General features: G+C 35.9%; 1 protein-coding gene across 4 annotated transcripts in view; it reads right to left on the bottom strand.

The window, feature by feature from the left end:
* KIAA2026 (KIAA2026 ortholog) overlaps positions 1-16,304 on the bottom strand; it is a 107,275-nt gene that overhangs the window by 62,492 nt on the left and 28,479 nt on the right. For all 4 annotated transcript variants that reach the window (XM_032137923.2, XM_058431059.1, XM_058431058.1 and 1 more), the window contains exon 3: positions 5,793-7,210. In XM_032137923.2, coding sequence (XP_031993814.1) covers positions 5,793-7,210 — 1,418 coding nt within the window. The remainder of the gene's footprint in view (positions 1-5,792; positions 7,211-16,304) is intronic.

Here is a 16,304-nt window from a genome sequence, read left to right as displayed (position 1 = left end):
ACGCCATTCTCCTGCCTCAGCCTCTCCGAGTAGCTGGGACTACAGGCGCCCGCCACCTCGCCCTGCTAATTTTTTGTATTTTTAGTAGAGACGGGGTTTCACCGTGTTAGCCAGGATGGTCTCGATCTCCTGACCTCGTGATCCGCCCACCTCGGCCTCCCAAAGTGCTGGGATTACAGGCGTGAGCCACCGCGCCCGGCCAGAATTTTCTCTTGTTAAAGTTATCATCTACCCCTTCATCTTACCCCTGCCAACTTCTTTTCATAGCTCTTTAATGGTATCCTAATTATTTTGCAAGATCCTTTCTCCTGATCCTGCCACTTACTAGCTCTAGCTGTGTGACCTTGGACAAGTAAATCTCTATCTCAATTTTTAAAAATCTCTAAAATCTGTAATAACGGAGAATAATAGTAATATTTATTTTTTGAAGTTTTCATGAAGATTAAATGAGATAATATGTATAAAGGCTTAGAACAGCGCCTGGCATACAATAAGCACTCAATGAGTACTAGGTTTTTTAGACAAAAACTAGAAGGATTGAAAAAATAAAAGGACATGGAGTATAGTAAATCCTTTCACTCTCTTTATATTTTGCAATCTTCAGCTGGTAGGCTAAAACTTTTCTCCGTAAGACACACGTAGTTAGGGTCTCTAGTGCTATCACTACAGAACTATATAATAACCTATTCACAAATATGGGCCTGGAAATAATCAAACACTGTAGATTACATTATCTTCTCAGTCATTTCCTATAAAGCAGCTCATTACTTTTTACACAGCTGATATATCTTATTTCAAGCTCAATTCCTTCTACTGGACTCTTGATTCAATTATTTAACACAGTACCACATGCCTAGAAAGATCACCCAAAAATGACACCCTTCTATCATTTGAACAGCTTCTAAAACCTCAACTTTTCCACAAAAGTCTTCTTGTATTGTGCTTCTTCCAGTGACACCTCACTGAATTATACCTCTATGCTTTTGCTCGTGTTATTCAACATTTTCCACCTATCCAATTCCCATTATTCTTCAAAGTCCTTCATCCCTTGTAAAACCTTCCCAGACAAGCATAGCATACTGTTTTTTTCTCTACTTGAACTTTTATTGTGTTGTCTTTATCTGTACTTGACTACTATTCACTTGAGGTCACTGACCACCTTTTAACTTAGTTTTTTCACCTTTAAGAGAATAAGACCACTTGTCTTATTAATTTTAGTCAGTTTAGAGGTGCTACCATAAAATGATTTGGGTGAAAATAATGACTATTGGCCGGGCGTGGTGCCTCACGCCTGTAATCCCAGAACTTTGAGAGGCCGAGGCGGGCGGATCACCTGAGGTCAGGAGTTCGAGACCAGCCTGGCCAACATGGTGAAATCTCATCTCTACTAAAAATACAAAAATTAGCCGGACATGGTGGCACACGCCTGTAGTCCCAGCTACTCGGGAGGCTGAGACAGGAGAATCGCTTGAACCCAGGAGGCAGAGGTTGCAGTGAGCAGAGATCACGCCAATGCACTCCAGCCTGGGCAACAAGAGTGAGACTCTGTCTCAAAAAAAAAGAAAAGAAAATAATGACTATTTGAGGGGGGAAAACTTTCCAAACAAAACTGGTTGAAAGTATCTTAAAACACCATAAGCTTTTTGTAACTGTTAATGCATCTGCAGTCTTTTTTGTGTTTTTTCAGATTTATAAAAAGTCCCCTAATTTTTAGAATTTCTAATTCATTTTAGCCAACTCTACTTGCTCTACACAATCTATAATAGTATATTATTGAAAACAACCAAAATGTCCAATAAGGAGACTGGTTAAATTAACTGCAAAATACAACAGGATCATACACAGCCTTTTAAAATGATGCTGCAGGGACCTATTTATTGCACAAAGATGTTCATGGTATACTGATATGTAGGGGAAAAAAAAGCAGATTGTTAAAATGGTATGTATAGTATAATCCTATTCAAAAATACAGTCTTTGAAAAAGTGTTGAAAGATACATATCAAGGAGTTAGTTTTAGTTACATCTAGGTGAACCATATTAAATGTGTTCATTTATTTGTTCAGTATATTCCCACACAATGCATCAAGCAATCTGCTAAAGTGCCAGGGATGCAAAACCAGAAATAATCCTTCTGTCCCTACGAATGTTATAGAATAGAGAGGAGACAATCCTCAAAATAACCTAGAAGTAAATGCAACTATAATAAGTATTATGAAGCAGAAGTGTCTGGTGCTATAAACATGAACAGCAGGGAAAATTTTAACAAGTCAAAAGATAATGGGAGGCTTCCTTAAGGAAGTGATAAAAGAATAAACATTTACTAGGTAATGAGGAAAGGGCTATTCTTTTTGCTTGTCTCTATATTCTTTAAAGAAAATGTACTGCTTTCATAATAAGAAAAAACAATGAAAGAAAACCAAATGATTTGAATTTTTTTGCTGAGTTTTTTTTTTTACTCTTAAATAATTATTTTTAATTTATGCACAGCTAATCTTGCCTGTCTTGCTTAAATGACAAAGTTTTCAGAAACGTTTAAATTTTGAAAACAGGTCATCAAGGAAAAATTTCTGATCGCCAGGACATATTTTTCTTTTCTATGATTGAATAAAAACATAAGATCAAGCATGAGATAATGGACATTATATTGTTTCCATTGTCTTCTATTTATTCTATAATGTTTCCAATAGTAAGGAACAGGCCTAAATGAATAAAAATGAATTCAAAATTTAAAAAGGAGGAAAGAAACCTCAATTCTGAAAAGTAGACTAAAATGCTTAAATATTACCCAAACTGCCTCAAACTATGCTGAAATTATCAATTCATTTTCAACCAAATTGTCTTTGTGCCTTCTACTAAAAATCACCTGCCAACACAGTTAAGAAGGCTTACTAAATTTAGAGATACTACCAAAAATTAAAGCCTGTATTATGCAACATAAAACAGACCAGATTAACCACATGTAGAACTTAGTCCACCCTAAGTGAAGGTTCATACCTCAGTCATGAATGACACAGCTCATCCCAAAGTGTATTCTACAGAATACGCAGGTCATTGGTAACTATTACTTGAAAAAAAGCTGTGTTAAAATAAATTTGAAAAAAATACTACGTTAAAGAAAATTAAGCAGTTTTCTTTTCTTCAAGACTTTCCAGAGTCTTTAATAAACAGGACCAGAATAACTTAACAATTTAGAAGTTCAGAAGGTTTTGAAAACTAAAAGTCTCAAATATAATTTACACGGTAACAAAACCTGACTTCAACTTAAGGTTTTCTAGTCTTTGTTTTATTTAGTCTAATTCATACATTTTTCTGTAGAGATTATATGTTTGATTACAGGAGTAATTCCCACTGGGGATATTACTTAACCTAAGCCCCACTGGGGATGACTGAAACATTATATACACCATAATGCCCTTCTAAAATCTGAAGATTTCTGAATTTCAAAACAAATCTATGATCAGTTTTGCGAAGTGAACTGTGAACCTCTACTAAAGCACAATGTGAATCTTTAAGAGGAGTACTTTCCAAACCTATGATGATGGAGCTCACTTTTAAAAAGAGTGAGAAAGTAAAGACAGGATTAAGGTATGCCCCAAACTGACTATGAAAGGCCACGATGTCTCACACTTAATAAAGAAGAACAGGGTAAAGCCTCAGATAGACAAGTGGACTTAAAATTACATAAAACAAATATTTAGTTGTTATTATAACAGTTTATGTAACATTGTTATATCAATAAGGAATTCAATAACTGATGAAAAAAGGTAATTGGCCAATGTTTACCCAGTATTAACTAGGTAAGCAGACAAAACTGCATCTACCAGATCCAAACATTTTTGTCACTTAAGACCTGACTTCCTAAAATTTGCTCTGAGAATAAAATAAGTATACAAACAAGTGTATTATTTTCTTCTATTTCATGCATGTAAGTCTTCTCTCCTCAATTAAGGCTTAGAGTACTTGCTGAATACAATTTGTAAATTTGCCTTCCAAGTGTTTCTATTCATTTTTCTAGAACTGGATACAAAACTCCTCCCCCGAATTTTCTCTCTGATCTACAGCAGTGTCTATTTTATAAACCACTTTATTGCCTTTGAGCACATGAATAGTAGTGTAATAAACAATAAAGGGTTCTGGGTTACAATTATATTAATAATATACTATATACTTGAGTTAGGAAGTAGTTCTAATTTTAAAATATTATTTAATATTTTGGAGACTAACATTTCCTTTTTTTTTTTTTTTCTGAGACGGAGTCTTGCTCTGTTGATGAGGCTGGAGTGCAGTGGCGTGATCTCTGCTCACTGCAACCTCTGCCTCCCGGGTTGAAGCAATTCTCCTGGCTCAGCCTCCGGAGTAGCTGGGACTATAGGCGCATACCACCATGCCCAGCTAATTTTTGTATTTTTATTAAAGACAGGGTTTCACCATATTGGCCAGGCCGGTCTCCAACTCCTGACCTCATGATCTGCCCCCCTCGGCCTCCCAAAATGCTGGGATTACAGGTGTGAGCCATCGTGCCCGGCCTAGAGACTAACATTTCAAAGTGAACTTGCCAAATTCATCAAACTAAATTTATAAAAAACAAATGGATCGCTTATAAAATTTACAAGGCTTATTTCTAAAAGTAACTTTTAAAAATCGTGGTTTTTCACCACCAGGATCAATGTGGACCATTTTGAAATTTTCAGTCCATTAAATTAAGGCTGTTTTTGGTAATATATTTTATACTACTTTATCAATGACACATTATATACACGTTTTAAAACACATTCAATTGTATTTAGTGATTTAAATAACTAAAACATAACACTAATTAGCTAAATAAAAGATTCATTCCCTTATTTTCCAATTCATTACCAAATTTTTGCCAAATCTTACTTTCGCTACTGAAGAAAGAAAGAAAAAACTGAAATCCACAAACAATGATGATGAAGAACCACCAGATTTTAATGTTAATTCCACTTTTTTTTTCCAATCAAGCAACTTCTTATTAGGGTTAATAAAGCTGATCATCTGCTTTTATCTCACTTATCTGCTTGATAAATGAGACATAAACTGATTTAAAAGACACACAACAAAGAAAGCAAAAGCACCTAAGAAATTCAAAAACAGAGCAATCAGCCACTGAAGAGTTCACAGAATTTTTTTTTTGTTTAAATAGGCTGGTGACAAATATATAGGGAATTTAAATTTGGTGAAAGACAAATTTACAAATCCTTTTACAGAAATATGCCTCATGTCTGATTAATTGATGTAATTTTCTTATACTCCACATATTTTCTTGATATAAAAATATATACTGAAAACAGAGTTCTGAAAAATAGATGATGTGGGAAAAAACAGACCCAGGAAGATAATCTGACTACCCTTGGTTTAAGTAGCTAGTTGCTATGAACTTTAGTCCTGGGAATGTTACTTCCTGAAATCAGTGCTTTTCCTACTACACTGTACTGCCCTTAGCCTGGAAAAAAAAAAAAAAAAACAAACCACATTTCATAAGCGATGGGAAAGAAACTGGTCCAGAGAAAGGTAAAAACATAATGTCCAAACATGTTCAACTGAAAATTAAATTCAAACATACTGCATCAGTACTTTTTTTGTTGTAAGTATATAAAATGTCACCTGCTCTGGCTTTTTAACGCATGGAATATGAAATAAAATTTGACCCTCAAATATACATGCATGCATACATGTGAATTTTAGTCTCTCAAAGCATCCATGATGCAAAATTGAAAAAACAATTTGAATTATACTTAAATATAACTCCCATCCATTTGTGTTAGCTTACCAGATTTGTGCTTCTTGTGTTTTGCTTTTTTTTTGATGATCAATAACTTATTCTGGATCTCAGGTTTGTAAGACTTGAATGCAAGAGAATGAAGACCTTCACGCTTTCTCTGTAAGTTTTCATTCAAAACATCTTTCAATTTCTTTTTTTTCTTTTTCTTCTTTTTTGCCCTCATTTTAGTTACTTTGAGATTCTTGTGGCTCTGTAGTGACTGCTCTAATAGAATATCCCTTACAACTTTGTGGCAGTTAATTTCTGGATGATCACTGTGACTTCCATTTACATGTATTTGGCAAGATTTTAGAGTATTTTCTTTTAATGGACTGGGTTCAATCTTTATTCTGGAAGCTTCACCGTATTTTTCCTGATTTTCTATAAACCTTATTTCACCTGGACTGAGAGGCTCTCCAAAGCCAGTAACTTCCCCTGGACTCCCAGGTTTCTCTAAATTTTCTTTACAACAATCAGTTTTTTTAATTTCACAAGGCCTGCGAATTCTAATTTCATAGCTCGATTTTACTTCCATTTCAACAGAGATGTCATGATTATCCAAGATCATTTTAGCAGGACAGCAAGCTGGATCAAAATTATTTTCCTGCTCTTTCTTGAAGGAAGAGGGCAGGCTGTCTCTACTACATCTATGTTCTCCATTACTTGTACTAACATAGTCACACTTCAATTTCTCCAATTTAATCCGAGGTACTCTTTGTATTTTAATGGGTGGAAGTGGAAATTCTGGGGCCTGAAAGGGTCTCTGTTTATAAATCCGTACATCTGCACCACAGAACTGTGGAAAATGTACATAAGCATTCTCCAAATAATCATAACCAAGAATAACTTCCCTGCATTCATGGATAGGCTGTCCAAGTACAGCATCTTGAACTTCCTTTTGTGTTTCATATACAAAGTCACAAAGACCCTTAAGCAGCCATACTTTTTGGTAAAAAGGTAGTTCATGAAAAGGTTTTTCTTCCAATGGATTAACTTCTCCAAGAACTTTAAAAAACTGAGGACACAACCCCAGTTTTTCAGCACAGTTATCAGGATTTTCAGTCTGCCCTACAGCAGTGTACCATTGTTGTACTTTCTGCCTCAGTGCTGCTTCCCAGGTCCTATAAGGCAATGTAGGTCTTCGATGTAAGGTAGGTCTGCGATGGGGAGGACTTAATAGAGAAGTCATTATTTTCGATAGAAAAGCGTTACACTGAGGCATCAGAAGACAACGTTCCAATTCGTAAAAGACTATTTCTGGCAAATTTAGAATTTGTTGAGCTAAACAAAGGAAATGCCCAATAGCTGGAATTTCCCACATGGTCTCCATACAAGTTGGAGCTGCTTGAGCTAGAAGTTTTCTTTCCCATTCTTCTATTTCCTTTTGACTAGCTTCTTCTGCTTCTTTTCTTTCCTGCTCCCGAAGCCTAAAGAAATTTAACAAAGTATACTATTATTATTTAGAGGGTAACATAAAATGATAAATTTTAAGTATATTTATCTTTAGTCAAAAAGGCAATCAACTGTCCCAGTTTTATTTATTTATTTATTTGAGACAGAGTCTCGCTCTGTCCCCCAGGCTGGAGTGCAGTGGTGCAATCTCAGCTCACTGCAACCTCTGCCTCGCGGGTTCAAGCAATTCTCCTGCCTCAGCCTCCCAAGTAGCAGGGATTAAAGGCACCTGCCACCACACCCAGCTAACGTTTTGTATTTTTCAGTAGAGACGGGGTTTCACCACGTTGGCCAGGCTGGTCTCAAACTCCTGACCCTCAGGTGATCCGCCTGCCTCGGCCTCCCAAAGTGTTGAGATTACAGGCATGAGCTACCATGCCCGCATGTCCTAGTTTTAAATATCAGCACAAAGTGTCTCATAAAAGTACCATTTTGTTTTTTTCAGATGAAGAAATATACATATCACTTCAGTCTGAATTTGATGGAGGATTGCTCACATAATTATCCTCAAGGTAAATTCTTCAATTTATAATGTATATCAACTTCATTTACTAAATGAAAGCACAGTAGAATTTGATTACAACAATTTCTAGAAGTAATATGACTTCATATAAGAGCTGTAAAGATATTTATATCCTTTGACCCCATAATTCCATTCCTAGAAAGTTATACTAAGAAAATAATTCAACAGAAGCAAAAAGTTATAAAATAATTCAACAGAAGCAAAAATTTATGTACTTACCAATGTTAACTGGAGTTTTATCATATAAGAAAAACAAAACTATGAAAAAATTGTTTTAAAATTGGGAAATAAACTGGAAATATTATGTAGTCTTAAAAATTAAAATTATTAATATCATGTATAAATACAGAAAATGTCAGAATACAACATAGTACTTAATAGTCATAATGAAAATAAGTATATATTGAGCAGGGAGGTGACAGTATTGCAAAAGTAAATAATTTCTAGGTTAATGGGAACATGAGTGCTTTCTTCCCCCTTAAGATTTTTATTAGCACTACTATAAAAACTTAATAAAAAAATGAAATTGATGCAAAGATAGGCATTTAAGTCTTCGTGACCTCAGATTAGCCAATGGTTTCTTAGATCTGACACCCAAAAAATAAGCAACAAGAGAAAAATAGATAAACTGGGTATCATCAAAACTAGAAAATTTTGTGCTTTTAAAAGACATTATCAAGAAAGTAAAGACAACTCACAGAATGGGAGGATGTTTTTGTAAATTATATACTTAATAGGAGAATTGTATATGGAATATATAATGAATACTTACAACTCAATAATGAAAGGACAAATAGCCCAGTTAAAAAATGGACAGGCTGGGTGCAGTGGCTCATGCCTGTAATCCCAGCATTTTGGGAGGCTGAGGCGGGTGGATCATCTGAGGTCAGGAATTTTGAGACCAGCCTGGCCAACATGGTGAAACCCCTTCTCTTCTAAAAACACAAAAATTAGCTGGGCATGGTGGCACATGCCTATAATCCCAGCTACTAGGGAGGCTGAGGCAGGAGACTCGCTTGAACCTGGGAGGCAGTGGTTACAGTGAGCCGAGATTGCACCATTGTACTCCAGCCTGGGCAACAAGAGCTAAGCTCTGTCTCAAAAAAAAAAAAAAAAAAAGAGAGAAAGAAACTTGAACTTGAATAGATATTTCTTTAAAGATGTGAACAACAAACTGAACAACAAAAGCACATGAAAAGATGCTCAGCCTCATTATCAATTAGATAAATGCAAATCAAAACCAGAATGAGATACTACGCCAAACCTACTTGGATGGTTATTACACAAAAGACAGATAGTAACAAGTATTGGTGAAAAAGTGAAGAAACTAGAAACCTCATACACTGTAGGTAGTATAATTGCTTTTGAAAACGTTACGATGTGATCTAGCAATTCTACTCCTAGGTATATACCCAAGACAAATAAAAACACTTGTCCACATGAAAGCTTGTATATAAATGTTCTTAGCAGTATTATTTACAACAGCCAAAAATTGGAACAAATCAATGTCTGACATTGGCTATTTTTCTATAAATCAGATTGCAATCCAGTAAGATAAATATACAGATAGTAACAACACTACTTTGGCAAATATCACAACTTGCTCTTTTATAGAACAGCCTACTTTTATATTTTTGGCTGAAATGTCATACTATAACTGTCATTAGTGATTTGGTATTTATATATATTACATTTGAGTACCTAAAAAATATTAAATATTCTTAATAAAATTCAACTTTTTTCAAATGTGCTTAGAGTTTTATGGAGTTTTATTTTTTACTGAATGAGGATGGTAGTGGGCAGGTAGAATTTGGCTTCCTCTGTACAGAGCTAGGACTCCAAAAGCACACACACTCAGTAGAGGGGCATACTAGAAAAAAGTCCCTTCCCTTCCCCTCATCCTCAACTAGAGGACTGCAAGAAAATTTTTTTGTCTTCACAACAGGAGTGGTGAAGGGAAAAAAAAAAATCCTAAGAATCTGTAACTATAAGCTGACTCATATGGATTTATTGCCCAAATTCACATTTCCTGAGTGCTCAGAAAAACATCACACTAAGAAATGAGTTTAATGTGGTTTCATTCCAATATTGCTGTCAGGTACATGAACAACAACAACAAAATCAAATCTCTAAGGGAATGCACCTTAAGTCTAGACTTCAAGGAACTCCTACTACTATAGTGATAAGAAATGAGTTCACAGTCAAAGATAAAACATAAAAGGAATTAAGATATTAGGAGGGATAGGAAGAAAGAATCTGGCCCCGAGATAATAGATGTAAGAATTATACGACACAAGGAATACAATGTTCAGTGAAAAGAAACTGAAAACATGAGCAAAGAGAAGGAGATTATAAAAAATGACAAAGCAGTTTTGAATACGAATTAAAAAGAACTTCTAGAAATGAAAAATACAGAAATTAAAATAAAAACAGAGATAACTCCTTGATATAGTTTGGATATTTGCACCCTCCAATTCTCATGCTGAAATTTGATTTCCAATGCTCAAAGCGCGGCCTAGTTACAGGTGTTTCAGTTATGGGGGTAGATCCCTCATGAATAGCTTGGTGCCATTCTCACTGCAGTGAGTGAGTTCTCACTCTACTAGTTGTCACAAGAACTCATTGTTAAAATGGGCCTGGCACCTTCCTCCTCTCTCTCGTTCCCTTGCTCACCACATGATATGTTGGCTCCCCTTCACCTTTTGCTAGGAGCAGAAGCAGTCTGAGGCGTTCTCCTGATGCAGATGCTGGCCCCATGCTTCCTGTACAACTTACAGAACCATGAGCCAAATAACCCTCTTTTCTTTATAAATTACTCAGCCTCAGGTATTCCTTCACAGCAATGCAAAATGGACTAAGACACTCTTCAACAGCAATAACAGAAGCCAGCACACAATGGAGTATCCTTAATATACTCAGAAAATAAGTGCCAACAGAAATTGCCATTCAGAATAAAAATATCTCTCAAAAATATAGACAAAAAGATATTTTCAGACCAAAAAAATGTGATATTTGTGACTAAAAAACACAATCTAAAGTAAATTCTAAAGAATGTGCTTCCGGTGGAAGAACAGTGACCCGTAACTAAAGCACAAAGATAGGAAAAAAAAAAAAGTGGTAATACATAGGTTAATTTACATAGATATGGCATAAATAATGATTAAAATGCTCTATGGAGTTTAAAAAGAAGACAAAATAGAATTCAATTACATGACAACAACAGCTGGGCCCTGTGGCTCACGCCTGTAATCCCAGCACTTTGGGAGGCTGAGGTGGGTGGATCACTTGACGTGAGGAGTTCGAGACCAACCTGACCAACATGGTGAAACCCTGTCTCTACTAAAAAAAATACAAAATTAGCTGGGTGTGGTGGTGCATACCTGTAATCCCAACTACTTGGGAGGCTGAAGCAGGAGAATCGCTTGAACCTGGGAGGTGGAGGCTGCAGTGAGCCAAGATCACACCATTGCACTCCAGCCTGGGCAACAAGAGTGAAACTCCATCACAATTAAAAAAAAAAGAATTAGCAATAAGGTCATTAAAGTAGTTACTGAAACTATATTATTCCATTTGGTCAAAAACTTAAGTAGAGACATAAGAGATATAAAAAAGACCCAAACTACACTTTTGGAGATAAAAACTACAATGTCTGAGATGAAAATACACAGAATGCGATTTAACAGATTAGACACGGCAGAAGAAAAGATTAGTGAACTTGAAGACAGAGATAGAAACTGTCCAAATTGAAATATACAGAAAACATACTTCTACAGTATATGCTTAGAAGAAAAGAGATGATTACTGAAAGAAGTTCTAAAATGTGAGAAGAATTGGGAACAAATAAACTTAATCATGGGTAAATATGAATAAAAAATATATTACAAAAACAGTAATAATGTTTAGTTTATGGGTTAAAAATGAGACAGCACTAAATTATTAATCAACAATAATATATGAGATGGACGAGGCAGAAGAGAACAAAATTAAGAAGAGGAATAGAGCTTCCCTATCAGTGGAAGTAGGTGTAAAGAATTCCACAGATAAATAGCAACAGATAATGCCAAATGGAAAAATCAAGAAATAGCAACATAGCATTTATTCAGAAATGTGAACATGATTACCAGAAGAAATAGCTAAAAGTTAAAGGTAGCTGATTCTGAGTCACGGGCTTGAAGTTCAGTTGGGTAAGACTGCTGCCTTTTAGTAGCCTTAAAGATACTCTGTGACTTTTAAATTAGAGAGCGTGTAAAATAAAATAAGTCTTACAGCAATTTTTCAAAGCTAAAAAAAAAAAATCAAATGATTTAATCATGTTTATGTTAAATTTATAGATACTGTGTACTTTACCATGAAATTGAGTTTCTCTACACTTTATGTACTGAGAAGGGTAGAATATTTTTCTTCAATATACTGTTATTAACAACAGGCAGAGTTTTCAAGTTATTTCCCATAAAATTTAATTCAGTTTGTTTAAAAGTTTGTAATAGGATACTGTACCTTAGAATCAACCATCAGAAACTGGGTTTGTTTATTACTATTCTTGGCAGAGAAAATGATTTTGGTTAACCTTGTCATAATTAACCCTGACTATGAGCTCACTATAAAATCACTTATTAGTTACAAAACATCTCAGACTGTAAGTCTAGAAATTCTCCCTTTTTGGTTATACATACATGTAAAATATAATGTTGTTTATGGCAGATTTCTATTGTCAAAATTAAATGTGACACCTTGTTTTTTTCCAAAGGAAAGAAGATAAAGGAATTAGGAAGCGCCAAATAGTAGAACAGATGTGAAGAGTCAACACCAAGTAGGGAAAGGACAGCTAAAAAAAAAAAAAAAAAAAAATCTGGGAATCCTGAAGGCAGTGCATACATGACTAACATCAATGAAATACATTTTGTTCTGATAGAGAAGAGTGTTACATGTTCTGCAGAAGTGAAAGAGTGACAACTAGTGCTTGGGGAAGAAAATGGAAGGGAAAGTTGGAGCAGATGAAAAAACTTTTATGGACTTGCTTTGCCTAAAGCAGTGAAAAGCAACTTTTGGCCAATATAAAGATTGGCGATAAGGTAATTTCACAAATTATTTACCTGCTGTGAATATTAAGGACATACAGAAGGGTGAAATAACTTCCCCCAGGTTTTCCTAGCACGTCAGCATAAGAGACAGAAACACAGTTTGCCTGGTAGGCCAAAGTTAGCACAACTGGCTTGCTCCTAGAATAGGAAGAAAATTCATGACACAGTTGAAGTGTGATAATGCCATCTGTGTGCACTATCTGAAGTTAATCAAGGGCTGCTACTCACACTGCTGCTGTTCCTCATACACTGTACCTTTCAGGGGAGGATTACGGAATCCAGCCTCAGATTATGAATACTAAAGAGATGTGAGGAAGGACAAAAAAGTACACGGCTGGTGTAGGCCAGCATAAGGCAGAATAGCCCTTTACCTTTAGAAATACAACTATGGAGTCTCTTTCCTGATCCTCAGTAGTGTAGTAAATAGGGAATGGGAGCCTGCTGAAGATCTCTAGAGTTAATATATATAATCAGCTATTTTTAAAAAACTTTAACACTTATAGTTAAAAATTAAAAACAGTATCTTAAAAATGCTAAAGTGGCTGGGCGCGGTGGCTCACGCCTGTAATCCCAGCACTTTGGGAGGCCGAGGCGGGCAGATCACGAGGTCAGGAGATTGAGACCACGGTGAAACCCCGTCTCTACTAAAAATACAAAAAATTAGCCGGGCATGGTGGCAGGCACTGGTAGTCCCAGCTACTCGGGAGACTGAGGCAGGAGAATGGTGTGAACCCGGGAAGCAGAGCTTGCACTGAACCGAGATCGCGTCACTGCACTCCAGCCTGGGCAACAGAGCAAGACTCCGTATCAAAAAAGAAAAAAAAAATGCTGAAGTACATCACATTTTGCTGGTAAGGCAGACAAAAAGCCACCTTCCAGAATTATTCTCATTTTAAAAATTTATCCAAAAGTACAGTACTAAAGGCAGATAAAGCAGTGCCTGTTTCTAAAATACTAGCTCAAAAAATTAAGCCTTCAATGTTGGGAAAATACCAAAAGACTACCTAAGGATAGTTGCAAAAATAACATTTGCTATTTTTAAAAAGAGGGTACATAAACAATGCTGAATAAACAAGAAAATTGGTTCAATTTTTTTTTTTTTCTGGATCAGCTCTCATTTTTGATGTTGCTCCTTACTGGGTTGTGGCACGTTTGCCTGTAACTCTGTGAAATACTAATCGAAGCTGTGCCTAAGGTTATTTCAGCCATGCAGGATTTGGCAAAAACACTAGGTTTCCAAAAGAAAATTAAGTTTTAAAGTATCCTAACTTTACTATTACAGTTTTATAAACTTTTATTGAATGCTCACCATGTGTGACGACACAAAGAGGTGAGAAAACATGGACCTCACTCTCAAAGACATTACAATTTAGTAAAAAAAAAAAAAAAAAAAAAAGGAGCTTTAAGAAACAATACAATGTACACAAATTCATGACATGAAAAAGGGAAGCAAGATATTTATTTATATTTTCTAAGACGAATAACACATATTATATTTTAGAAAAATTAACCATTCATATCAAGTCCATCAGTCAACCTTCTTATTTATCTGCCAACAACAGAATCTCCTCTGGCTAGTTGAAGCAGAAAAGGAATTTATTTAAGGATTAGTAGGGAGCTTATTGAAGCTCTGTTAAGAGTAAGAGAGCCAAACTTAGATGACAAAAAGCCAGAAAAGAAGCCCAACCACACTTAGGAGGTTCTCCAGGAAAAACTACACAGTCAGCACTAGTTGGCACCTTTGATACCAAGAACCTGGAACAACCAGAAACTCCTACTACTACCTTTTATCAAAAAATAAACCCTCTCACTCAAGATTGCTACCTGATGTTGTTCCCATACAATATCAAGCAAGAAGTAGATACCTGCTCATATACCTCTACCTTACCTGGGAGGGGGTTTGAGAATATAAATTTTCTGCTCATATACCTCTACCTTACCTGGGAGGGGGTTTGAGAATATAAATTTTCTGGCATCTATCCCTGGGAAGTTAAAACTTGTACTATAGGAAATTACCAAAATGTAAGAAAGCTATTTAAAAATGCTGGGTGGCCACAAATGATGAATATATATTTAATTAAGTCATTGCTACTTTGTGTTATAGAGAATATGAAAATAAATCACTTAATTATAAAGTCATAGTATTTATTTTACAAAAATAATCACTGGAGTTTAAAAACCTGTTTCAATTCCAGTGATTTCCAAATCAGTAAAATACCAGTAAGTTTGTACAAGTACATGAAATAAAGAGTACTAACAAAATACACACTGGCTGGGCATGGTGGCTCATGCCTGTAATCCCAACACTTTGGAAGGCCAAGGCAGGAGGATGGCTTGAGCCCAGGAGTTCAAGACCAGCCTGGGAAATATAGTGAGACCTCGTCTTTACAAAAAATGTAAAAATTTGTCAAGTGTAGTGGTCATGCCTGTAATCCCAGCTACTTGGGAGGCTGAGGTGGGAGGATAACTTGAGCCTGGGAGGTGGAGTCTGCAGTGAGTCGTGATCACACCATCCCAGCCTGGGAGACAGAGTGAGAACCTGTCTCAAAAAAAACCCACAAACAAAAAAAAATCCACTATTTCTGAAAATCCAAACAGTTTTGCAAAAAAGGAACAGTGAACAGATCTAGTATTTTTAAGACAACTAAAGTAGACTTAAATTATCAAAACTGCTACCTAATAATGTCATATTCCAGATTAATAGAAATTTACTTGAGGAGAACCAATTGCCAATTTTCATCGATTTTATTTTATTTTTTAAGTATCTAAAATAGCTGGTATGATGGCTCACACCTATAATTCCAGCACTTTGGGAGGCCGAGGAGGGCAGATCACCTGAGGTCAGGAGTTCGACACCAGCCTGGGCAACATGGTGAAATCCCATCTCTACTAAAAATACAAAAATTTGCTGGGCATAGTGGCAGCACCTGTAGCCCTAGCTACTCAGGAGGCTGAGGTGGGAGAATCACTTGAACCCGGGAGGCGGAGGCTGCAGTAAGCCAAGACTGTACCACTGTACTACAGCCTGGGCAACAAAGCAAGACTCCATCTCAAAAAAAAAAAAAAAAAAGAAGTTATCTAAAATGTGTTATCTACTTTCCTGTTTAGTAAACAAGGTATACAAAATATTATTTAATCATTCCTTAATGGCTTTAGGTCATCATTATAAACAGAATGTGGTGGTGGTTGTGATTAGCTGAAAGACTATTTCAGCAATAAATTAATCAGCTCTTTCACTCAATTTTCTCAGACTTTCACTTAGAGGGCTGCTGTCTCCTAAATCAACAGGGTCTCTCTACACCAGTTTCCCCAAGACTGCCTGTTGTCCTATTAGCATTTTCTTGAAGATGGCCGGACTACCAAGCCTTTCTCAGTATTTATTCCTCTCTGTTCAACAGGCCATCACTCGCCATCTCCTTTATACTGGTGTCCAATGCTGTCCAAACTAATAAAGACAGCAATAGA

This window comes from Hylobates moloch, unplaced genomic scaffold (genome assembly GCF_009828535.3).
Source record: "Hylobates moloch isolate HMO894 unplaced genomic scaffold, HMol_V3 SCAFFOLD_19, whole genome shotgun sequence".
NCBI lineage: Eukaryota > Metazoa > Chordata > Mammalia > Primates > Hylobatidae > Hylobates > Hylobates moloch.
This window is presented reverse-complemented; position numbering and strand designations above follow the sequence as displayed.